We start from the raw sequence: 26,261 nt of genomic DNA on the forward strand, positions 1-26,261 counted from the left end.
ACCTGTGATCACTCAGTCACAACTGTAGATTTGGAACCACTGACCACCTATTCACATGTGGGAAGTTCATTTGCTTTTCTGTAAGCAAGAATGCAACAGTACATAATACCATGTTTGAGAGTGGGGGGAGAGGGGATTCAAAATAAGCAGAATTATTTGGTGCCATTTTGTATCAGCATCACTTCATAAAAAAATTTCCCAGCATCCTGTGGTGTGAGGTTAGCCAGGGTTCTTCATATTGAAAATAACAAGGTCACCTCCCCTTCCCGGAAAGTGCCCTCACTGGAGTCAACTAAAATATAGTCTCTAATCTAAAGATATCTGGTCCAGAGGTATCAGATTAGACAGCATCTTGGGACCTCCCCTCCTGAATTAAATTATGGCATTTGTGAACATGATGTTATTTGATTGCAGCTCTAGATTTTATATAACCTTATAGCTCGTAAGTGGAGTACAGAAATCTTTCTTCACATAGCTCGCAAGCTCTAAATGCAAGTAAATCTGTGCTAAGTAGGATATCTTTTTAAAATCCTTCTAATTATTTTCAATTTTTACAGCTTCAAGGAGTCAATTGAGGAATAATTTTCATAAGCATAAAAATAATTAACTCAGAGAAAAAATTGCAAAAAAATTGTAGCAGTATTTTTCAATAAGTGTCAACATTCTCCAAATACTTCAACTGATTCAGAAAAACTAGTAAATCTTTTAATTGTTCTATACTATTCTTAAACTGCCTCCTTCTGCACAATCTAAGAAAGGGGATAGGTACTTCAAATATTTAATGTCTGTCGTGTATTCCAAATGTTCTCTAGGAGTTATTTACAGTGATTGTAGCACTTTTCGTTTTTCAGGCCACTTCAGCTGGAAGACAGACTGAAGTAAAATTGGCAAGTGAAAGTCAATATTTAACTGGTACTTCACTCGGACATTTTATTCTAGTTTCCAGCTTTGATGTTGAATAATTGATTGAGGGAGAGAAGCAGGAGTTCGCTGTGTTTGTTCTCAGATATTTGAATAGAGGAAGAGAAAGCTTGCTGTTAGGTTTGCAGAAGGCCTAATAAAAGTCAGGTTAGGTTAGGGTTATCCTAGGACAGTGGTGGGTAAACTCATTAGTCAACAGAGTGGCAAACCAGGGCTCAAGAGCCGTGGTTTGCCAACCACTGTCCTAGGAGAAAGAGAGAGAAAGAGAGTGTAAAAATTAAGTGACAATGTCGGTTGTAAAAGACAATATTTTAGAATTAGAGACTAAACCTAACAAGATTAGAATGTAACAGAAATAAATATGAACCTTGCACTTAGGGTTAAAAATCAACAGAACGAGTAGAGGGTAGGGAAGACACTCGTGTGATTGGTTAGTGTGGAGGTGGTAGCTGACTGTAAACTCAAGATGAGCCCAGATGGTTCCAACAGAGCTGACGTAATCACAGAGCTCTGCGTTCCACAAACAAGCGGACTCTGCCCTGCCTGGACCACATTGCAGCCTTCTTTCCGGTTCCGAGTGAGGCGCTTTAAGGGAGATGTTAATAAATGGAAGAGCATTGAGAGGCAGGATGGTTGAGAATCAGTTACACGAAGAGCACGCAAAAGAAGAGGATGCCTCCTTTACCAAAGAACTTAGTGTGAGCCTTTCCCAGTATCGGCCCGGCTGACCAATGAGAGGACTGTCCGCTAGGATTCAGATGAATGTGTGACTGTACAGCAAAGCAGATTTCAGTTCAGCATATGGGAAAATAATTAGACCGGTCCAAAATTAGAATGCGCTTTTGTGGCTGGAAATATTTTGGCAGTTGGATGAGCACCAGCCGAGGGAGAGAACCCAGGGTACAGGTTGTACCTGCCCCCACACCCCACAGGGGCTGCAGCAACCCAAAGCTCCCAGAACACGCTGCAAACGCGTCCTCTCTGCCAATGCTGTGGCTAGTGTAACTAGCTGTCTTCATGTGATTTCCAACCAACCAACCGGCAACCCAAGTGGATTAATATGTCTAGTAGTACAACAGGGCAGCTATTTATCATAGCACAGGAATTTTGGCCAGGCCACTACTGCGGAAGCCACCAGAAATCACCACCAGTAGCACTACACCACTGCCCTCAGAGCCTCTGAATGGCAGTGTAACATGGGAATATTTGAAGGTGAAATTAACTTCCTATCTTCCCATAAGAGTACCAGTTTGATGCCCTTTCTTGATTCTGAGGATGTATGAGTGACAATTTCAGAAGCCAAGACTAGATGCTTTTAAGAATCAAAACCCCAACATGGTTAGTCTTGGTATGTTAATTAACATATGTCAGAAGTGACTTGGCATTTCTACTTCTTTAGAAACAATAGCAATGGTATAAAGCCATGGTTCTTCAACTTTGTCATGTGTCAAGGTCACAGGGAGGGATTGTTAAGGCACAGAATGCTAGGCCCACCTTCAGAGTTTGTGTTTCAGGAGATAGGAGGTGGGGCAAGAGATTTTGCATTCTAAATAAGTTCTCAAATGCTTATGTTGCTGGTCCAGAACCATACTTTGAGAACCACTGATATAATGAATAAATGAATATAGCATAAGGAGCCATGTTATAATCAGTGAACTAACTGCTAGTGTCTATGGGATTGGTGTGCAGGAGTTGGCTTGTACCTTCTGATTGTTAGCAACTCTTTTCAACTCTGCATTCAGTGACATCAGCTTGGTAGTTTGAAACTGGTCATGGTGGGGATATTTACACCACAGATATTGGTATATGCGAACACCATAATATTTTTCCTCTGAATGCCAGTAAACCATTGCTACAGACTCACAGCAGAAGGAAAATATTGGATGACCTAATGTCTAATGCAACATTGCTTAAATTCACTTCACTCATGGATTTATAAATATTTCTTGAATCCTGGCTACATAAGCATAGCAGTATTTTTTCAATTACAATGTGCTGAAAGGATTTAATAAGCATGGATTAAAGCAGACAATGAAATATGGTTTCATATATTAGTCATTTACTGTAAGAAATATTCAACATTTGATCCATTTCATAAATGTGTATTAAAATTATGAAAATGAACATAAACCAGTTATCATTAAAAGTGCATTATCAAGCCCTAGCAGGTTTGGCTCCATGGGTAGAGTGTAGGCCTGTGGGCTGAAGGCCCTGGGTTCGATTCCAGTCCAGGGCACATGCCTGAGTTGTTAGATCAATCTCCAATAGGGGGCATGCAAGAGGCAGCCAATCAATGTTTCTCATCATTGATGTTTTTTTCTTTCTTTTTTTTTTCATCATTGATGTTTCTATCTCTCTCATCCTCTCCCTTCCTCTCTATTAGCATAGAAGAAATCAATAAAAATATTTTTAAAGTGCATATCAAAGATTAAAAAATAAACAAAAGTGCATATCATTTCATTATCTTGACCATCTAAGATTTACTGCTAGATACTGTTGTAAGTTTACATGAATTATCTCATTTCATTCTTATAGAAATATGTCTCTTAGATACTGTTATTCTCGTTTTATAGATGAGAAAAACTGAGTCACAGTAACAGGTATATGATACCTACATATCAATGTTTATGAAATATCAGGCAGCCATGTTTTGTGTGATCTCACATGTAATGTCTTAGAAATCTCACATACAGCATTTCTCAAAGACAGTTTACTACTAATAACCACCTTATTATTATATAATCACTATAGTCTTGTTTTGTTTTTGTTAATCCTCACCTATTTTTCCATTGATTTTTTAGAGAGAGTAGAAGGAAGCAGGGAAAGACAGAGAGAGAAACATCAATGTAAGAGAGACACATTGATTGGGACCAGGGCTGTAGATCAAGACTGCAACTAAGGCCCTTGACTAGAACTGAACCTGGGACTCTTTAGTCCAGGGGCTAGCATTCTATCCGCAGCCAAACCAGCTAGGGCTAATCACTATAGTCTTAAATATATTTTTAATGATAATTAGAAGAAAATGCTGATGGCATCAATATTTTAACCAAGCAATACCAGAAGAATACCGGCATTGCAGGGAAAACACTGCTAACCATTGGCTTGATGGCATTCAAGCACAATAGCCTGACCCTCCTAACTCTCTTCTGTTGAGCTACACTTCTTGAGACCCCTCAGCCTTCTTTTCTGGTGGGTGAATAAGATCATAGTTTGCCATTCTGATTCCCCACTTTCTATCTTTCCTTGAGGTTGGCCTACCTACTACATATTTTTTTATTTACACATCATTATTAGGTCATTAGTCTATGATTGCTCTGACTTAAAAACTTCCGCCTTTAAGGTTCTTTAGTAACTATTTGATCACAACTAGCATTGATCGTGGGAATTTCTACTTGTCACCTCTTAGTATTGCCTGCAACTCATCTTTCATGCTCTTTGTTTTGTACAAAGCCACGATATGACCTAAAATGAGCATTATGTGGAGTGAAAACTTAGAAACTCTCAGGATGTCAGCATGTACAACATATCCCGTAGGGAGTGAAATCTCACTTTAAAAGGAATCCAACTGTGAGCAATTAGCTACAGAAACCTGGGGGGGGGGGGGGGGGAGTAGGTTTCAGGGATGAGTAACAAGTTCAACATTACAGCGCAGTGACAGGACGCGGTATGTTTATCCACATGTTAAAGCCACGAACATTTCCCTACATAAACAGAGTTGCTCAAATTGGTTTCATTTGGGCTTACTGAATGGACCCTTCTAGACTGCTTCTGTCTGGCTCTTTAGTGAGTTGTATGTACTAAGTAGAATTTCACTAGTTTCCAAACTCTCAGCTGGTACTGTTCAGTAGAAATACAATGCAAACCACATACAGAATTAACCATTTCCTAGTGGCCATATTTTAAAAACTAAAACAGTTGAAAATAACTTCAGAAATAAATGAAAATACCTCCAAATTATTGTCACTTCAATATGAAATTAATACCAAAAGTTATTAAAGAATGTTTCACATTATTTCTTTTGTACTAAGACTTTGAAATTCGGTATGTGTTTTCACTTTATAGCACATTTCAATGTGGACTAATCACTTAACAACTACTCGATAGCTATGTGTGGCTGGTGACTACTGCATGGAGAGTACAGCTTTAGACTTGTTTAAAGCTCATATTAATATTATATTGGACCTTCCAGTATCTAAAAACCCCAGTTGAAGGGATTCCTAAGTTTCTAGAATGGAATATCAAACAAACACTCTTGACCTATAGCTTCTATATGAGGTCATTGTTTATAATTAGGATAAATAATAATGAATGAATGATGGTGAAGAACAACTATAAAAATGAGTAAATTTATTAAAGTTGTAATACAATGCAAAACTGAAACAACAATATTAGCTTCCAGAATTTATATATAAATATTTATGGCTAATATGCAAAGTGTCCCCTCGGGAGTTCGACTGGGAGAACAGTTCAATTACTTGTTATGACTTGCACTGACCACTAGGGGGGGGGGGGTGCAGAACATGGCGGGTGACCACCAGCAGCTGTGGGGTGCTGCGGGAACGAGGGAAGGAAGAGGCGGGGAGGCAGGAAGGCAAAAAGCCTGATTGGCCCTGATGGCCAACCAGGACTAGGGACCCTACCCATGCACGAATTTCGTGCACCGGGCCTCTAGTTATTTATAATGAGCTAGGATCTGATTAAACTACCTTAAGCCTCTTTGCTGGATGGTTAGAATTTCTAGTAGCTGTGATCTCTTTAGAGAGGAGTATTTTTCTGCCTACTTTCACAATGGGTCTCTTCTGTGGAAGAAGAATCTGTATTTAAAGTAAAATTAAATCTGATTTCCATCTATTTGGCACCATGATACTTGCTGCATAATATCTTAAACATTTCCACTACAAAACATTTCTTAAACAATTGTATAAGATAGTGAGATGTTTCATTTTCCAGATAAAGAACTGAGCCTGAGAAACAGGAAGTATTTTGAAGAAGGTTATGAACTTACGATGAAATAGAATTTAGATGAAGTGTAGTCCATCTCTTCTCCACACCACGATGCCTCCCAATACGGCAAAACAGATGAAAAAGGAAATGGTTTGCTGCAAACCACAGAAACACTGAATGAAAGGGCAGAGTGTGAATCACACGGAGAGTGCTATGAAGTTGGTGGGAAGAAATAAAACCTTTCATCGTTCCCTTGTAGCAAAGAAAGAGGAGAAAATGGAAGAAGCAATGGGAACTGCTTTCCTTGGGTGGTCATAAATGTGCTTCCACAGGAAATGAAGTTTCAGAGGACAGTGGGCATTGAAATAGTGGAGAGGATTGAATGTATAGAAGTGACAAATATGATTAAGAGACCAAAGGAGAGAGAAAAAGTAATCTGGGTAACCATTATGTCAGTGGCTTTCAAACTTTTCTGATTACAGCCCACAGAAAGAAATATCTTTTTCATGGGATTCAGTTAACTAACACTGTGTGTGTGTGTGTGTGTGTGTGTGAGAGGGAGAGAGAGAGACAGAGATTTACAGACATATACATTTAATGATATATATAGTGATATATAGTGATATATAGTAATATATAGTGATATATAGTGAAACATAGTATATATAGTGATATATAGTGATATATAGTATGTATCACTATATATACTATAGTAAACATGGTATATATATGTTTCCCCAAAAATAAGACATCCTCCGAAAATAAGGCCTACTTACAGGTTTCCTTCTGAGTAAAATATAAGGCATCCTCCTGAAAATAAGGGCCCCCCCCCCCCACTCTAAACTTGAGAAATTTGGTCCACTAACTCTGAAAGAAATGGAGTCACAAGAAATTCACCAGGAAATTCAGGAATTAGATTGTTATGATGATGTTCCAGAAGATGATGACATGATTGTCATTGAATAAATGAGTAAATTCTTGATACTGTAGGATTCACAGTTTGTCTGGTTTGTATTGACAACTACCGTACTACTGTACCATATTCAGGTAATAAATTTCCTTTATTTTCATTTAACAATAAATGTGTACCGTATTCTTCTTCATGGAAAAATAAGACATCCCCTGAAAATAAGACCCAGCGCATCTTTGGGAGCAAAAATTAATATGACACTGTCTTATTTTCGGGGAAACAGGGTATATATATTCACTAAAACAGGTGCAATTCAGTGAAGAAAGAATAGTCTAACAAATGGTGCTAGAACAATTGGCTGTCCATACACATAAAAATTGAATTTCAATCTATAGCTCTCATCAGATAGAAAAATTATCTTAAAATGGATCATAGACTTAAATGAAAAACCTAAAACTATATAAAACTTCTAAAGGAAAATATAGGAGAAGATCTTCATGACTTTAGGTTAGGCAAGTATCTTTTTCAGATCCAACACCTAAAGTATGATCTATAAAGGTACAATTTTATAAATTGGTCTTGACCAAATGAAAAATTTCTACTCTCCGTAAGACACCGTTAAGAGAATAAAAATACAAGGGCATACTAGAAGAAACTATTTGCAAAGTGTGTGTTGACAAAAGACTTGTATCCAGAGCATATAAATAACTCTCAAAATTCTCAATGAGAAAACAACACAACTTAAGAAATAAGCAAAAGATTCGGATGCTTCATCAAAGAAGATACACAGATGGCAAATAAGCATAAGATACTCAACATCATTAGTCATTGGAGAAGTGAGTGCCAATTAAAACCACAATGAAATACTACTGCACACCTATTCGGGTGGCAAAAATCAGCAAGTATTAGCATGTGGAGCAACCAGAGCGTGAAGATACTGGTGGAGTGAAAAAGCGTAGCATCACTTTGGAAAAACAATTAGACAGTTTCTTAATACACGCACCACAGGATCCAGCCATTCCACTCCTAGGCATTCAACTAAGAGAAATGAAAGCATTTGTCCATACAATGAACAACACAGAAATGTTCAAAGTGGCTTTATCTGTAACAGCCCCAAACTGAACATAATCCAAAAGTCCATTAACAGGTAAATGGATAAAACAAACATATGGCACATCCATACGATTCGATAATAAACAAGAAAAAAAACTGTTGGTACATATTATAATAAGGATGATCTCAAAATAATTATGCTTCCTGTAAGAAGCCAGGCAAGAGAGAACACAGTATGATGTCATTTATACAAAATTCTAGAAAGTGCAAATTAATCACATTGTAACAGAAAGCAGATAAGTGGTTGCCTGAGTATGGGAAAGGTCAGAGGGTGGGAAAGGAAGGATATACAAAGGGACTGGATGGATATGTTCTTTATCTTGATTGTGGTGGTGTTTCCGTGGATAAGCTTGCCAGATTTAGCAACTAAAAAAACAACAATTAAATTTGAATTTTAATATAAAGAATATTTTTAGTGTAAATACACATTATGCAATGTTTAAAACATACTTATACTAAAAAATTATTTGTTGTTTACATAAAACTCAAATTTAACTGGATATTTTTTTACTTATCTGGCCACCTTGTTCATGTGTGTACACATACATAAAACTTAAGAAATTGTACCCTTTAAATATATACAGTTTATTGTACGACAGTTACATCTCAATGAAGTTATTGGGGGGAAATAAGAAGGGATTGAGGTGAACCAAGGAAGATGAAATGACTTCCTAAGTCTTCTCAGCCAATGGCAGCAAGGTCAAGACCAAAATCCCAATTGCCATTCATTCTCCCCACCTGTGTGCTCCTTTTATTACACCACGCTAATTCTAAAAAAATGTTTGCTCGAAGAAATAGGAAAATAGATCCCTAAAGTAAGGACATTCATATATGTTCTCATAAAGAAATTTAAAATACTTTATAATCTCTTAATCTCTGCTCCCGTGTGGCTTTGGGTGTCTAATCGTTCACCTGTTCATAAATCCATTGTAATAGCAAAGTGCTGCCACATAATGCAATCCATTCCTGGAATAAACAAGGACTCGCTTTATTTCGATTCTCTTAACTGTCTGGGAGCCGTGTCATAGAGAAGGGTAAAGGTATATGACAGATAACCTGCCTCTCTGTTGTAAATAGTGCCTATCTGTTGATTACCACTTCCTTGCGTTTTACAAAGAAATGTTTCTCAATAATCCAAATAGCATGCTCACGCGTTTTACTCACAGCATACCTTTAGCCATTTCTACTTGTTTATGACATAATTTACAAGCTTGAGAAATACCACTTCCTCGTCTAAACGGCCCTGGTCTAGACTGAAGTCACTTCCTGCCGTCTAGAAATAAACAATCCTGCCCTGATGTACTGTTTATCCGGGGAACAGAGGAGGAAATGGCCATATTTCAAGCAGGCTAAGAAGTGTTCTTTTAATAAAGTACACATTTTCTTTGGTCTATAATTGTGATGTGCCTCCCTGTCAATGCCTATGTTTAAAGTGGTACGTTTATTTCCTCGTCTCTTTTTGAAGCAAAGCTGGTATTAAGTCAACAGTGTGTTTGACAGCTCATAGGGCTATTTCCTCCCTCTTCTCTTAGTCACCTCTTCTCTTTGGATTCAGCAGTAAATACTGTCATTTCTCAGAGCACTCATGGAGCCATGCTTTGCCTCTCAGTTCCTTCCAGCACCAGCAAAATCAGTGTCATTCTCACCTACTGTTATTTCTTCCAGGCTAACCTGTATAATTTAGGGTCCCACCCCACTTTTGTATTTTTTATTTGTACTGGCAGGTTGATGTATTTGCCTCTCCCCACTGGCCACTTACGCAACTCCAATAATAAGAAAATCAATGACCACAAAGTCAGAGATGAGATGGGGCCAAATGAACATCAGCAAGGTCAGATAAAGCAACGCTCTCAGCTGGGACCTGCTGTGCACACAGAAAGTGACTTCTCTCATGCAGTTACACCAGTGCACGGATGAAAACCTTATCTTCGCAGTGCTGTAGTCAACCCTTTGACTCTAACAAATAGGGAGGAGGAAGCTTTCTATCTAAAATATTCATGGAGGCCAAACCAGCGTGGCTCAGTGGTTGAGTGTCAACCTATGAACCAGGAGGTCACAGTTCGATTCCCAGTCAGGGCACATGTCCAGGTTGCAGGCTTGATCCCCAGAGAGGGGTGTGCAGGAGGCAGCCTATCAGTGATTCTCTCTTACCCCCCTTCCTTTCTCTTTGAAATCAATAAAATTATATATTTTTAAAAATAGTAAAAATAAATAAAATATAGGCAAATATGAGGCACACTCTGCAGCCAAAATGATCACTCACTGTGGCTGAACAATTAAAAGACTGCCTGTGGCCATGTGAAATAGTATATAATTCTAATTTCAGTGTTCATAAGTAAAGTTTTATTGGAACCCAGGCACATAATAGTTCACATATCGTCAATGGCTTTTTTGTGCTGTGATGGCAGCACTGGAGTTGCGACAGAGACAGTATGGCCCTTTACAGAAAAGTGTGCTCGGATCAAAAGATTTGAAGAGAAACACCAACAACTGCTCTCTCTCCCTTGCATTTCCTGAAGGCGCCCTGGCTTGCCTCAGTTGCTCTGTCTCATTTCTGTATAAAGCCATATCCTCAAGTCTGAGAGCATAAACACCAAATTACAGTTTAGCATGTGATCAAGAACCGCAGGAGAGTTAGGCAGTGGCTTAAAATAATCTCATGTTGTCTTAAAAGGAGATTGTACAGCAATAAAATGTTGCACTGTGTGTGTATGTGAGAGAAAGAGAGAGAGATTGAGATTTTTTTTTTCTCTATGAGAAGTGTTGTCCTTGATACTTTGCTGCGGATAACCCAGAGGCCAGAATCCGCTTCTTCCTTTCTAGAAAGCTTGTATCCTGTTTGGATGTCTAGCCTGGCCTCACATGACTCAGGATTACACTCTGATTCATCCACACCAGTCACTGAAATCCCCATCCTCCTGCCAGGGGCCGCCTTAGGGAGCAAGAATGACTCAGCGCTGGCCAGCGAGAGGAATCCACTGGGGTTTTCTAGGAAAAGCTGCTCCACGGATGAAACGGGTGCCCCTGGGGTGTGGTGATGCCTGCGTGTGGTCCCTGGGGCATGAAGACAGCCTCCCTGACACTGAGGAGGAGTGGCCTGACAGCAAAGGCGACCTGCTGCCCTGAGGATGCTGCCCAGAGAAGGGAAGAACCTGTGATTCTGATGACATCCCTGACCCATGGCGTGGAACAGCCCCGGATGCGTCTGCCTCAGATCGTATTATGTGACATAAATGTTCTCATCCCACCCATTTTGTGATGGATTTCCTGTTACCTGCAGTACTCTAATGGGCTTTTATTAGTTCTACATTCATAGATCTTATTAATATCCCTTTTTATGGGAACGTCTGGAGCCTGTCTCCATGAATGGTGGGGTTTCTTATACAAAAATGGCCCATTTCATGCACAGTTACAGTACGGAAATTCCAAACCAACCCCCCCCCCCCTCCCGCCCCAATCACTGAAACCCATTTTTCATTATATATTTAGTTTTCCCCTTCAGGTGAGAGGGACACGCGGACAGTCATAGGGATGCAAAGTTTTGTTGCGACGAGTCTGTCAGTCAGTGTTGTTTTTAAAAGCCCGGGGGTGCTGGTAAAACTTTGGATCCTGCCTTCGTTCTCACTGGGAAAAACACAGAGGTTTTTTTCTGGATTACATCAGCAACGTCCGTGAGAAAGTAGCTGTTCTTTCAACAGACCTCACCAAGCGCTTGCTGACGGTGTCGCGCTGCTCTAGTTCCTGGGGAAGTGACGGAGCAAATAGGGGAGCTTCGTCTCCGAAGGACACGGGTAAGAGGTTGCTTGACAAGCACAGCGATGAGACACACACGCGTGAAACAGCCCGGAAACCCACGCATGCACACACGTCAGGCCAAACTGCACTTTCAAGTTTCAGTGAACAGCCGTGTCTGTCTTGAGAGCAGACACTGTTTCCCAGAGGAGGTGAGTGTGGTTGCCTTCAGACTGTAGGATGTGTGGGTCCATTCGGGGCTGCTAAAATAAAACACCATAGAAACCGGTTTGGCTCAGTGGATAGAGCGTCTGCGGACTGAAAGGCCCCTGGTTCGATCCCGGTCAAGGGCATGTACGTTGGTTGCGGGCACATCACCGGTAGGAGGTGTGCAAGAGGCAGCTGGTAGATGTTTCTCTCTCATCGAAAAAAATCAATAAAAAATATATTTAAAATAAAACACCATAGTCTGGGGACTTGTAAACGGCAGAAATTTACTTCTCGTACTTCTGGAGGTGGGAAGTCCTAAGTCAAGACATCTGGTAAGGGGCAGACTCTGTGCGAGGCTGCTCCCTGGTCCAGAGATGGCCCGTTTGTTCACGATCACCTCCCGTGGCAGGAGCGGTGAGGGCGCCCTCCTGGCCTCTTTTATAAAGGGCACTAACCCCATGCGTGTTAGCTCCACCCTCATGGCCTAATCATCTCCCAAAGTCCGCACTTCCAAATACACCACATGGGGCCTTAGGAGTTAGCATATGGATTTGGGGGAGGACACAAACATTCAGCCGCTAGCATATGAGAAATTGGAAACACAGAGGCCACGCTTTATGAATCTCTGTTCATTTCATACTGACCCAGGCACACAGGAGGGTGTCCTCAATATCAGTAAAATCATTATTTGAACTATGCACATCAAGCAAATTCTCTAATTCTTTAGAACCCGATTCCAACTTATAATTCTATGCACAATTATTTTCTAAAACACCCTTTTACAGCAATGATCCCAGGAGCTTCTTGGAGGCCGTTTGAGTTTCTCGGAAGCTGTCCCTAATGTTTTCCGATGGCCCACAGGAGGTTTATTGTTTGGAGGAAGAACAAATGTATGGAGCAGTGTTTTTTGCCTGATGTTTACTTGACCCTTTTAAAAAATTTGACATAACATTGATTCTCTCCCTTCCTTTCAATGATGCTGTGACACAGAGATCCTTCTTCTCATTTTATGGAGGAGGAACCTGTAATTCAGACGCTGGATCATTTTTTCCTCGGGTCACAAAGCCAACACAGGACAACGCCAGCCTGGGAACCCACAGCAGTTTAGCTTCCAAACCACATCCTTTACTGTAACGTAGAATTTCAAACACAAATGAGCAAGTAGTGCTGGGCAGGCACACGGGAGAGAGGCGAGCTGGGATCTTCCTTACCATCTTTGAAGCTGCCCTTCTCCAGGGAGGGAAGATGGAGACACGTGGAACCATGACGCCTGGTGCAGGTTTTATTGGAAGCACATCTCCTTCCCCGCAGTCACGGTGGAAGAGGTGATAGGGCTGAGTGAACAGCGTCGGCAGTTCTATGTAAGCTTTACAGCCACAAATAATCCACCAGAGTTTAGCCCTGGAACATGAAAGAGAGCCCCAAAGACAGGCAGGTGAGGGTTTTGTTAACCCAGGAGCTGCCTACTTCATCATTGGCAAAATGAGGGCTGGAGTTTTGGGGAAGAGGATGAAAGATCCAAGAATAGTTACCCTAGGAAAACAACACCAACAAAAAAACCTCATCTCACCAGCAACACACTAAGGGATGGAACAACAGTAGTTGAACAGGGATGACAAAGAGAACATGGACTAAACATGAATTGGAAGCCTTACTTTTAAGCAGGAAATCAGATCCAGCAGAGAGTCTTAGGCTCCGGAGGATGAGGCCTGGGGGAGGGGGAATGGGCCATTTAAAGCCAAACACCAGTGGGACGGTCTCATTAGGGAAACCACGTTTCTGCATGTGGCTGGTTGGGTGGCTAGGGAACACTGGGCTGGCTATAGGTCCACTGGGAATGCGGGGCCGACCTCAGATCATGGCATCCAGCTGCCGCCCTTCACCAGCAGGTGCCTGACTCAGCTGTGTGGCCAGGGCAGGTTCCCCGGGAATCTTCTATGTCACGCCCATCGCATCACTCTGGCTCTAAAGCAGAGACGAAGAAATGATGGTTAGAAAAGCCCAGGGGCCATACTGTGCAGTTGTATAAAAGAAGGATCTCTTACCCTTTGAGACAGCATGGAGGGACCTGGAGAAATAAGCCAGTCAGAGAACGACGAGTATCACATGATCTCACTTACATGTGGAATCTAATGAACAAACTAAATGGAGGCACCAAATAGAACCAGAGGCGTGGAAACATGGAACAGATGGATGAATCTCAGAGGGAAGGGTGGAGCTGGGTGCAGGAAGAGATTAACCAAAGATGTATATGCATCTACGCATTACTCATGGACACAGACAATAGTATGGTAGGCCTGGGGGGATGGGGCGAAGGGGGTTAATGGGATAAAAAGAGGACATTTGTAATACTTTCAGCAATAAAGATACATTTAATAAGAAAAGCCCAGTGACTTGACTAAAGCCATGGAGGACCTTTTTTTTAAAGATATATTTTTATTGATTTCAGAGAGGAAAGGAGAGGGAGAGAGAGATAGAAGCATCAACAATGAGAGAGAATCATTGATTGGCTGCCTCTTTCATGCCCTCTACTGGGGATTAAACCCACAACCCAAGCATGTGCCCTTCACCAGAATCAAACCCAGGACCCTTCAGTTTGCAAACTTATGCTCTATTCACTGAGCCAAACCAGCTAAGGCAAGCCATAGAGAACTTGATTGGAGTCCCTGACGTCCCACCCCTAAAACACACACTTTCTGTTTGCAGAGCACCAGCCCTTTTCATTCCACTGTCCACAATCCCGTGCTTTTGACTCAGCTGTCAAGTGGTGGCTCTCCTAAAACATGTATCATAGTCCACAGAATAGACTAACTAAGGAACTAATTGCAGATATATTAATGCCGTGGTCGACAAACTGCGGCTCGAGAGCCACATGCAGCTCTTTGGCCCTTTGAGTGTGGCTCTTCCACAAAATACCATGGCCTGGGCAAGTCTATTTTGAAGAAGTGATGTTAGAAGAAATTTAAATTTAAAAATTTGGCTCTCAAAAGAAATTTCAGTCATTGTACTGTTGATATTTGGCTTTGTTGACTAATGAGTTTGCCAACCACTGTACTAGTATATCTGCTCTAACATTTGCGGTGGAGTGTGGTAATGACAAAATGTTAAGGACAATGGAAACATCACACACAGAATCACTATTTCCCCAAGTCTGTGGGATTCATACACATGACCCCATGATCCAGTGGGGGGAACTGTGCCATGTTTAAATAAAGTTGAGAAACTCTGCACTGCATAATATAAACAGGTTTATTTACCATAGAATTTCTCAGAACTTCTAATATACTTTCATGTGCTGAGAATCTCTAAAAGGCAAATGTAGCAAGCAGTGTTCCCAAATGTATTTGATTATGCAACACCCCCAGCTACCCCATCCCACCCTACCCACACATATTTTTCAAGTGCACGCATTGGAGCATTGTTTGATGAAACATTCGGAAAAATACTGGCCTAAAGCATACACTGAAATCCAGCAAAACAGACACAGTTTTTCTATACTTCACACTATTTAGAAGAGATTGCAAAAATTCCCTATGACAGGAGTCTTGTAGGTGAGACCTCAAGACCTGTCGTATTGAGAGAGAAGACAGACTTCCATGCTCTGGCCATTCTATACTTTACCAAAGCAGCTACACCAAAGTGCAAGCCTGCAGCCAATAAAATGGAAGCCACAATGTATTCATCCAGGGGAATTAGCCACAGTAAATACCCAATGCGTCATGGGGAGCAAAGAAGATTAGGAAGCTGTGAAAACATCTGCCAAAATCGTGTGTCTGAAGAATGTTTTCAGCTTCCTTAGAAAGCTTAGATTACTCTTCCAAACACAGGTTTGTTGTGACATGGACCATTTCATCGGAATACCTGTGCTGTGCAAACACCCAGCTGGCTGATCCAAGAGCAAAGTGAAGGAAGCCACAGGGCCGGCAGGGGTCCAGGTGACACGCAGTGTGACCACAGAAGCTCTGCCCGTGAGGTCTTTGCAATGAAGTTCCTCCTTTGAGCCCCAGCTCTGCACGTACAATCCTGCACACGTTTTGGTCCTGGGGCCCCTGAAACTCTCCTGGGGCCAGCATCGCATTGTCTATTTGCAGTCAGTACCATTCTTCCCCAAAGCTTTAGCTCCTCTTTGTATTTTCACATCAGCTTTCACAACCAAGTTTATTTCAGCGATATTGCCCCATACCCTCTCTCTCTCTCTCTCTCTCTCTCTCTCTCTCTCTCTCTCTCTCTCTCTCTCTCTCTCTCATTTCATCCACTTTCACAATTCATCAATTGCTTCTTATTCATTCTTACATTTAAAATACCAATATTTAGCCTGGCCAGCATGGTTCAGTGGTTTAGCATTGACCTATGAATTAGGAGGTTACAGTTTGATTCCTGGTCAGGGCACGTGCCCTTGTTGCAGGCTTGATCCCCAGTAGGGAAAGTGCAGGAGGCAGCTGATCAACGATTCTTTTTTAACATTGATGCTTTCTTCTCTCTCTCTTTCTCCTATTCCTCTCTAAAATCAATAAAAATGCATTTAAAAAAGCTGAAACCGGTTTGGCTCAGTGGTAGAGCATCGGTCTGTGGACTGAAAGGTCCCAGGTTCGATTCCGGTCAAGGGCATGTACATTGGTTGCGGGCACATCCCCGGTAGGGGGTGTGCAAGAGGCAACTGGTCGATGTTTCTCATCGACGTTTCTAGCTCTCTATCTCTCTCCCTTCCTCTCTGTAAAAAATCAATAAAATATATTTTAAAAAATGAATTTAAAAAAATAAAATACCAATATTTATTAACTACCCCTGCCTTGGATCATCACCTGTCATAAGTGGTCCTTTTCACCTGACAGTCTTCTCCACTTTCCAATTGCTTCTGATATATTTGGGGGATTTTCTAATTTTTATTTCAGGTTTTATCTATCTCGATACAACACCCACATATGAGGTTTTTTAATGTATAAAATGTGCCTGTATAAAGTTGATTATAAACAAAGTCATTTAGTGGGGCAATGAAAGGGAATGCAGAGCTGGTTAGCTGTGACACTGGACAAATAACCCATCTTTCTGTGCCTCGTTTCCCCACCTACCACATGGGGAAAATATAGCACCTGCTTCATTTGGTTATTATAAGGATTAATTGAATTAACACGCATAATGGCCTATAATAACACCTAGAACATAGTAAAGTTATTAGCTATTATTATTTCTACCATTTATGATAACAAAAGCCGCCGTAACTGGTTTGGCTCAGTGGATAGAGTGTCGGTCTGCAGAGTGAAAGGTCTCTGGTTTGATTCCGGTCAAGGGCACGAACCTTGGTTGCGGGCACATCCCCAGTTGGGAGTGCGCAGGAGGCAGCTGGTTGGCGTTTCTCCCTCATCAATGTTTATAACTCTCTACCCCTCTCCCTTTCTCTCTGTAAAAAAAAAAAAAAAAAAAAAAAATCCATAAAAATATTTTAAAATAAGATAACAAAAGCATCTTCGAATAAAGTGTGGAGTTTTTTTTTTTTTTAAGTATTTCTCTCTCTATCTCTTTTTTTAAGGCCCAGATTATAAAAAGGATTATCTACCTAGAGTTCAGCAGCACTTCCCGTACATAGGAGAATTGCGTCCGGCATTAGAGAGATCTGGAGACGTCGGCTACCTATGGAGGCCTGCCTCACACTGCAGCTGCCCAGCCCAATACAAGCACGTGCATGTTGGTGAAGTTGGCTGGGGAGTATCGGCCTATGATTTTATCAACAAAACGAGGCTCGAGAGTGGCTTTCACATCAAGGTACTGCTCTTAAAGCTCTGTTCTTCAAAGCATGCTCTTGCCTGATTGGAATGCTTCCAGAGTTTGCTTCCATAGGAACCAGCATGATCTTGGTCTGTGATGGAGAAAGAATGGCATTTGAGTTTCTCAGAAAAGTAAATGTGTGAAGAAATGCACTCGCTACCACCCTTCCCGTTTAGGCCCCTACACGGTGAGAGGAGAGGTGTGAAGAGAATGAAGCTGTGGCTAACACAAACGCACTGGGGTTTGGCTTGGGGACGCTTCAGATTCACATGCACGCTGCAGTATCCACACCCCCCCCCCCCCTTCCAGCACTCCGTTATGAGTGGGTGGTGTCAAGGCAGGCTGGGCTGGATGGACAGCGAACAGATGAGTCCCAGATCTCTGAAACCCACTGTGTGGCTAGTGCCTTCAGATCAAAATTCCAGAGGGATCTTAGGAACCTCGTCTATTCCTCCTGGTGATTGAAATGCAGGGAGGAGCCCACAGTCTCCTCTGTGGAGGAAGACAGCACACGTGATTTTAGAACTAAAATTTAAGCATTCTGACTTCTTTTTTTTCCAGGCAGGCCTTTGCATTATCTGAAAAGGGAACATGCACTGTATTCATTAGGCAATGACTGGATTTCCTTAAGCCTTAAGGCAATAGAGTACAGCCTCAGACAGTCACGTTTAACAAAAGGAAAAGCCCTTTTCTGGCCCAAACTGTATAGCCTTACAGGGGAGTGATTGGGAGCTCAGTCTCTATCAGGGTTCAAATCCTGACCCTGAGGTAGGTCTGGCATCAGACCTTGGACTGGGGAGTTTACCGCTCTGCATCTCTGCCCCCTCCTCTCCTCATGGCAGGGCTTAGAGAGCCTGATCCATAAAATCTCTGAATTCCTCTTCTAGTTCTGCCACCTACTCACTGAGAGTGGCCTTAGGCAAGTTCCTTAACCTCTCTCCGGGCTTCAGCTTCATTATGAATCTTATTTTACCTTATTGGGCTGTTGTACACATTAAACAAGTTGATATCTGCCAAGTGCTGGGAACAGTGTGCTCTATGTGTTTGCTGTTGTTATTATTGTTATGCTATGAGTATTAAATATGAGAATACGAGGAAAGCACTAAGCATGATGCATCGCATGGGGTTGACATCCAAATCTCAGCTCCTAGCACTGAGCTGTTGACTATCAGTACTGCGGTTGTTACTTAGTGCCAGTGAGATGAAATGAATGCCCAGGTTTTCAGCTGTGTCCTGTTACACGTAGGCACTAAAGATGAAGATCCCAAATTTAATTAAATATCAGAACTGGCCACCAGCAAGGAGAGTATGACCCCTAGGCAAGGCAGCTGGTTGGAAGAGTCCAGAAGGTCATTGCCGTGTGGCTACCCTGTGGCCAGCACCTTGCTCTGGAGCACAGCCCTCAGTCTGTCTGTCTGTCTTGAGTGCGTATAGCGTCTCTTCCTTTTTCATCTTTTACTTAGGAACACATTGGTCTGCTCAAATGGCGTGCATTCAAGCATGCTGGTCTTTGAAGTGAGCTGGGAGCCCACCAGAGACATCGGCCACGATTTCTCCTTCCAGCGTTTACCCCGTTCGATTTCACCGGTGGCTCTGAGTCACTCTCTGCTTGGCAGCCCTGGCCCCTTGGCCCCCATGGGATTGAGTGCGAGCCATACGATCATTTTCTCTGCCAACTTGTGGCACACTCAGGAGCTGATCTGGTTTGACACAAGCTGTAAGGGCTGTTGCTTCTCATCTCTGCACTTTCTTGGTCCTGGCATTTTGAATTTTGTTGTTCCACTTATTTTATGCATTCTTGTATGTGCCCTGCCCGGGGATCAAACCCAAACATTGGTGTATAATGATGATTCTCTAATCAACTGAACCATCCAGCCAGGCCCTTTGGGTAACAATGGTGAACCTTGAGGGTTCCTTGGACTTAGAGCTTTATAATGAGAGCAAAAAGATTAACTGAGAATGATAATACATATTAGCAAAGAATCGATATATTATAATTTTCTGATGTAAGGCTGCTACTCTTCTCCATACCCTACACACTTTACCTCAGCATCCAGTCCAGCCTCAGACCAGGGTTCCTCACCCACCCGGTGCCCAGCTACCTCCCATCAGTCAGACTTGGCGTGACTTGACGTTTGAGCTGATAAATTCTCTCTCTCTCTCTCTCTCTCTCTCTCTCTCTCTCTCTCTCTCTCTCTCTCTCTCTCTCCATGCAAACAAGCTTCTAATTACAAATACTGTATGAGAGGAGCGGATAAATTTCTTGGTGTGATGTAAGTTAAAAAAAAGTCTCGGTCTACGTCCTGTTCATCTTCTGGTTCTGTTATTAATGGACTTCTATCACACCCTCCGCCGTCCTTACCCGCAGTCCCAGTCAAAAGGGCACGTCCTCAGTCTAACCTCAGAGACTTCGCTGTGTCTCTCGCTGCAACGCTGGAACTCGGATTTTAGGCATAAACCTTTATCTGGTGGATTTCTATAGCTTTCGCAGCTGCCCTTCCTAATTTACTGCTCCAGGCTTGCAGGGGCTCACAGTTAAGAAAGCTCACGCCCCTCCAGTAGACACACAGAACAGGGCCTGGGGCAGCTGCTTTCTACCTGGGATGGTCTCTCCTGTTCGGGGCACTCAGAGGGGTTCAGATCATCTGGATTTGGGTGGAAAAATAATCACTTCCAGGCTGAGTGACACGTGAAAAATTTCCCCACATTGCAGAGGTCAGTAAAAATCACAATATCGGGTTTCTCTGCTGGATCCCTTTGTGTTTAGCTATTTCCTACTCACTCGTGCGTGGGTTACAATGCCATAATGATACATGTGGGTGTAAGCCAGCAAAGATCCCTGCTTTTGTTATTATCTCAGATTTAAGAGCAGTACTTTTTTTTTTTTTTTTTTTTTTTTAATGGATTTGGTCTCTGCCAAACTCTATATGTTGTTTCTGGAAGAATATTCGGAGACCTTTGAAACATTTCCTTTCGTTCCAGCCCCATGCTAAATTGAAGACAATTCTGTGTGCTGCTTAGCTGGGCACGCCTTCTCTTCCCCGGCCTTTCTTTAACCCAAACCTGGACAGAATCAGTAGGCTTCCTCATGGCCATTTTCTGCTCCTGTACGTTGACCCTGTGACCAAATGATTTAAGACATTTGATGTTCCCACAGAAATAACATTATACTGGATTTGACAGTTAACTCTTCCTAGGTATGAACCCAAAGGCAATATTAAGTCAATTAATCATAATCATATATTACAACCACTATGTCATCATACAGTCTAAGTACTTGAAAAATCTGCAGAAGATAATGAGAACTATGGGAACCTATAACCATATTTACATGTAATCTATATATAAAAGGCTAAGTGACTGACCGCCTGTCCGTCCAACCGTCTGACCAACCAACCAGCTGGCAATTGAAAAATAAACAATGGCTCACACATGCACAATACATATGAAGCTCTTGCTGATGCCAATCGCATGTGTGTTTTAATTTTATAATACTATATTATATACACTATTTTGACATGTAATTTTTTGCAGTAACGTAATTACCGCACAAATCTTACTTCTAATTAATTTCCGTGCACCGGGCCACCAGTACAGTATAATATAATATAATAAAATAAAATCTTTGAGGCTTTGAAACTTCTGCCTCACTTTTAATTGGGCACACACTCCACAGTTATGACATACAGAGGCTTTTTTGGGAACAGTTTTATGGACATTTGAACAGACATCTGACGTTGAGTTTCTTGATGGCTGTCGAATAAACAGATCCACAGCTGGTTGTTTTGTCAGGCATTTTTCTCACTGTGATTTATTTAAGAAAGTAAACATAAAACAAGCTGCCAGTAACTGAATATTTACTACGTGAGAAAGGTACTGTAATTATTTCCATTTTACAGATGAGGAAACTGAGGTGCTGACAGGTGAGGGCCCTTGGAATTGGTGGAGCCAGGAATTCAGCCCAGGCTGTGTACTCAGGACTTAGAGGGGATATAGTACACTTGAGATGAATGACGGGAAAGAAAGTCAGATCATCAGACTGAAGCCAATGAATAGAGTATATGTTTTATTATTTTTCTTTAATTGGCTAGGCTCAAGGCCAATTGCCTTCTCTTACAAGTCTTGCATCCTTTCTTCATGTTCCCTCCACTTTCTCCCAGCTTCCAATTCTGCATTATTTGTACACAATGCACTTCATTTATAATAACATCAATTACTAGTGGATATCACTAGTTGATATAATAATGTATAGCTTAGTAATAGTTATTTTTGAATTTTAATTTAATAAACACCTGATAATGTTTCAAAAACAGGTGATCAAGTACAATCTCTGGCATTATGGAAAGAAATAGAGAAGACAGTGAGGTACTACCAAAAATGACCTTCTTTCCTTGTCCCAGCCTGACCCCGTGCGGTCTTCCAAACTGTCCACCTTCACACAACAGTGTCCGGGACAATTTTCAAATTCACCTGGAAAAAGAAATATTACTATTGTGGAGTTGACTTGTATGTAGCCCACCAATCACATATTTCAGAATTTCTGGGTGTCTTTTGCCCTAATTTTTTTTACTTACTTATAGGTTCATTTGGTTGAATCACATTCACCAATTTTGAGTCTCACAGTCCTAGTCTCCAGATGGTATACTCAATCCAGAAAACTTAAAAAAAAAAAAAAAAGAAAGAAAGAAAGAAAGAAATAAAGCTTTCTTTTTTCAACCAAGTTATGCAAGCAAAATAGAAAATAGCTTTTCTAAAATTAGGAACTTCTTTTGGTTGTTGCTATCCCTCCCCCAATGGGGTGTGTGCTCAGCTCTCACTTTATACTTCTTAGAGTTATTTGCACTGGTTGGTGGCTTAATGTAAAAATACTTCCATCAGCACCTTTCCTCCTGGAGTGCCTATAGAGCAACACACTTTCTGAGGCCATGGAAGTCTTCAGCAAGGAAGTGTCACGTGCTGACCATCTGTGAGGAGAAACCTTGCCCTCAGAGGCCAAAGAACCTTCCCATTCCTTGAAATAATATATTAGCACCATGCACCTCCTTATACACAGACGTTATACTTTCCCCTTTTTACAAACCTTGGCTCTATAAGATTCCTCGAATAAATGGAAGGAAGTCATTTCCTTATAAACTTTTACTTGTATCTGAACACCTGCAAATAAACTTTCCTTCTGATGCTTCCTTTCTCTAGCAGACCGTGAAAGCACCAGGGAGGCGATTCCCTGGTGTGTGCTTGCATCGCTGTGTGCAGAGCCGCTCGGAGAGGAATGTTTGCAAAGGGGAGCCCCTCTGTGGGTAGCCAGGGCCACTGCCACCTGCACTGAGCACCACAGCCCCTGCAGCCCCGCTCCTCAGCTAAACAAAGGGCTTCCTCTCACTTGTTGAGGTTGCTTTATAGATAATTATTGTCAAATTGGGAAAAAAATACATATTAATTTTCATACCTTTCGTTAGGATGTAGAAACATGGGAAAGAAAGAAGGAAAGGGGCCCAGCCGGCATGGCTCAGAGGTTGAGCATGGACCTATGAACCAGGAGGTCATGGTTGGATTCCCAGTCAGGGCACGTGCCCCAGTTGCTAGCTTGATCACCAATGGTGGGTGTGCAGGATTCAATGATTCTTTCTCATCATTGATGTTTCTATCTCTCTTCCCTTTCTCTCTAAAATCAATTAAAAAAAAAAAGAAGGAAGGAAAAGGATCTCAATGTAATTTAGAACCTAGTGGGTGATTTTATTCCTTGTTAAGGAAAGAAGGTTAAAAATATATCATGGTAGTAACATTTGCAGGGCTTGATGTAACATCTTGAGTCTGGATCTTAATGTGAACTTCGCCTTCTTTTAAAATTATACTTCTTGAAGTTAGTAATTAAGCATATGCTACAGGTATTCAACAAATATTATTTGCTGATGATAGGGGAGATTCAGAGTTAAGAAAAAAACAAACAAACTATAAATTAAAATGGGTTTTAATCAACCTGTGATTTGACTCCGTATCCAAGCCCTTTAAATATACTATCTAAGAATTTTAAAACTTGGGCATGATTGACTATCCTAAGCACAGGTGCCTAAAATACCAGGACATCTGTTTTCTAAATCTGGCATTTATCTTGGCTTTTTAAGACCTTTGGGAGAAACAGTTTATTAAATATAGGGGTCCTTGCAGTCCAAGCTGTGTCTCTGGGCACACAAAAAAATGGCACTGAAAGTAAGTACTGTAGGAATTCATGTGAATTCCTTCAGTTGGGGAAGAATTCATAGGAGAGTTTCTTTGTGCTGTTGAAGTTTTTAGTGTGACTAGTATTAGCAATTAGAGTGCATAATCCCAGCCACATCCCCAATGGCTTTAGGCAAACTGAGGTTCAGATATGTTTTATTTGTACTGACAGCATTAACTCCACACCTCCTAGTGCTTAGAATGGCATAGACAATTATTGATAAATACTAGGGCCCAGTGTTTATATACTAGGAACTGTGGGCAGTGAGGCTGCAGTGGGCACAGGGGCAGGTCTCGATCCTCCGTGCCCCTGCCTGCCCCCCCCCCCCCCCCCCACTGCAGCCTCCGGTCCCCTATCTGCTGGCATCCCTGCTTCCACGCATTGATGGTGCCAGTCCTGCTCTCACTCACTGACAGCGGCTAGCGATTGTGGCCAGAGCCCAGGAGTCAGCAGAAGGTGCAAGAGGCAGCTCCAGTGCTGGCCGCAGGTGCGAATGCTGGGCTGGGCGGAACAAAGGCACATGGGAGCAAAGAATTTCCAGTAACCACCAGAGGCTTGCCCCAACGACAACGACCAGCACCCCACCTTGATCTGGCACTCCCACTCACTTGCTCCAACATCCCCCCCATGGCTGACACCTGCCATGCTCCATGCTCTGATGCCCGCTGCCAACACCCGCCATGTTCCTCACATGCCTCCTGGTGGTCAGTGCATGTCATAATGACAGGTTGTTTGGTTGTTTGGTTGTTCAGTTGTTCCGCCATTTGGTCTATTTGCATATTATCCTTTTATTATACAGGATGGGAGATAGAGATTGAGATTGCTTCTTTTCTCATATAGTGTCTTTGTTAAAAGACCAAGTTGTAGAGGAGGAGAAATGAATTTTTAAGTAAACTAATTTTTAAGTAATGAATTTTTAAGTAATCTAAATTAATTTTAGATTCATTATTATGCTACTGCTAGCTAATTCAGTAGTCATTTGAAAGCAATTTGCCACGTAATTTTTCATTGAAACTTGGTTCTACTATTACTGTTTACAAAGCCTGAACTGATACCCCTAGTGTAATTCTGTATTCTGAGGCTAACTGGACAATTAACTTGGGACAAGCATACTTTTTCACCTTTGAATGAACAATAGTGCCAACATCTTAGAAAACTCCAAGGGTGAGAGCAGTTGCAAAACAGGCACTTGATTATATTTCAGAAACTGAGCACTGAGTACAAATAGAGACTTGGGAAGCTATTGAGTAGCTTGAATAGTTGAATCCTCTCAGATTTCAGACTCTGGTAGGGATCATCAACAAGTTCTGAATAAAGGCCCCTGGCAGAATGATTGGTTACAAATCAATCCCCACAGAATGAGTTCTAGTCATTGCTTTCAAAGAATATCCTAGTGTATCTTGAATTATAGAAATACTATTATGAATAATAAATATGAATAAGGAAAACACCTATGTCCCTAGAGTAGTACAGAGAAAAAATAAGTATTAGTCTTCTCTCTGAACATAAGTGAGGCAACTTAGTATGCATAATGCTTTTCAGGGTAAATCTATGTGTGTGAAAAATTGAATGTGACATAAGTGAAAGTAGCCAGTTGAAAACCTTTTCATTTTCTCCTCTCTCTCTTTGCATGCTATCGGTCTACCTACTGTTTTTTATGCCTCAGTTTTCCCATCTATAAAAATGGGGATTGTATTAGTTTTCTTACCATAAATTTAGCTGCTTTAAAGCCACACCTTTTCTATAGGTCAGAAGTCCTGGGAAGGCAGGGCCGGGTTCTCTGCTCAGGTCCCACAAGGCTAAAATCAAGGTTTCAGTTATTATGTCTCTGATCTCATCTGAGGCTAGCGGTTTCTTCCAAGTTCATGTGGTTGTGGCAGATTTCAGTTCTTGTGGCTGTAGGTTGAGGATCCATTTCTTTGCTGGCTGTTAGTCAGTGGGTGGCCATTCTCTTCATCTACAAGTTACCACGTGGCCTCCTCCATCTTTAAAATCAGCAACAACAAAATCTCCCTCATGTGAAATCCCTCTATCACTTTAAATCTCCTTTGCCAGTAAGAGCTCACCTGAGTAAGTTAGGCCCACTGAGAGTTAATTTCCCTTTCTTAGTCTGCTGATTTGGGATCTTAATTACATCTGCAAAATCCCTTCACAACAGTAAAGTTCCTGGATTAGTATTTGGTTGAATGCCTGAGAAAAGGTAGGTATACCAAAGAGTGAGAATCTTGGGGGATCTGTCTTAGAATTCTGTCTACCCCAGGGATAATAATAATATCTTGGAGAGTTGTTAAAAGGATTATGTGAGTAAAGCACTTAGCATGGTATCTAGTGTAATGTCTCAATATATACCCATATACACCCCATTTTCCTACCTACATAGATTTTTATTTGGATATTTTCACACACAAAAACAAACAAAACCCATTGTTTAGTCTATTTGCTGAGAGTTGA

The 26,261-nt window shown here is 41.5% G+C and overlaps 1 protein-coding gene across 1 annotated transcript in view; it reads left to right on the forward strand.

The window, feature by feature from the left end:
• CUNH4orf45 (chromosome unknown C4orf45 homolog) overlaps window positions 1–26,261 on the forward strand; it is a 65,027-nt gene that overhangs the window by 14,530 nt on the left and 24,236 nt on the right. Inside the window, exon 2 of the mRNA XM_036424365.2 lies at window positions 17,358–17,590. Within this exon, the coding sequence (XP_036280258.1) occupies window positions 17,358–17,590 (233 nt within the window). The remainder of the gene's footprint in view (window positions 1–17,357; window positions 17,591–26,261) is intronic.

This window comes from Pipistrellus kuhlii, unplaced genomic scaffold, assembly GCF_014108245.1.
Source record: "Pipistrellus kuhlii isolate mPipKuh1 unplaced genomic scaffold, mPipKuh1.p scaffold_m20_p_8, whole genome shotgun sequence".
NCBI classification, from domain to species: Eukaryota; Metazoa; Chordata; class Mammalia; order Chiroptera; family Vespertilionidae; genus Pipistrellus; species Pipistrellus kuhlii.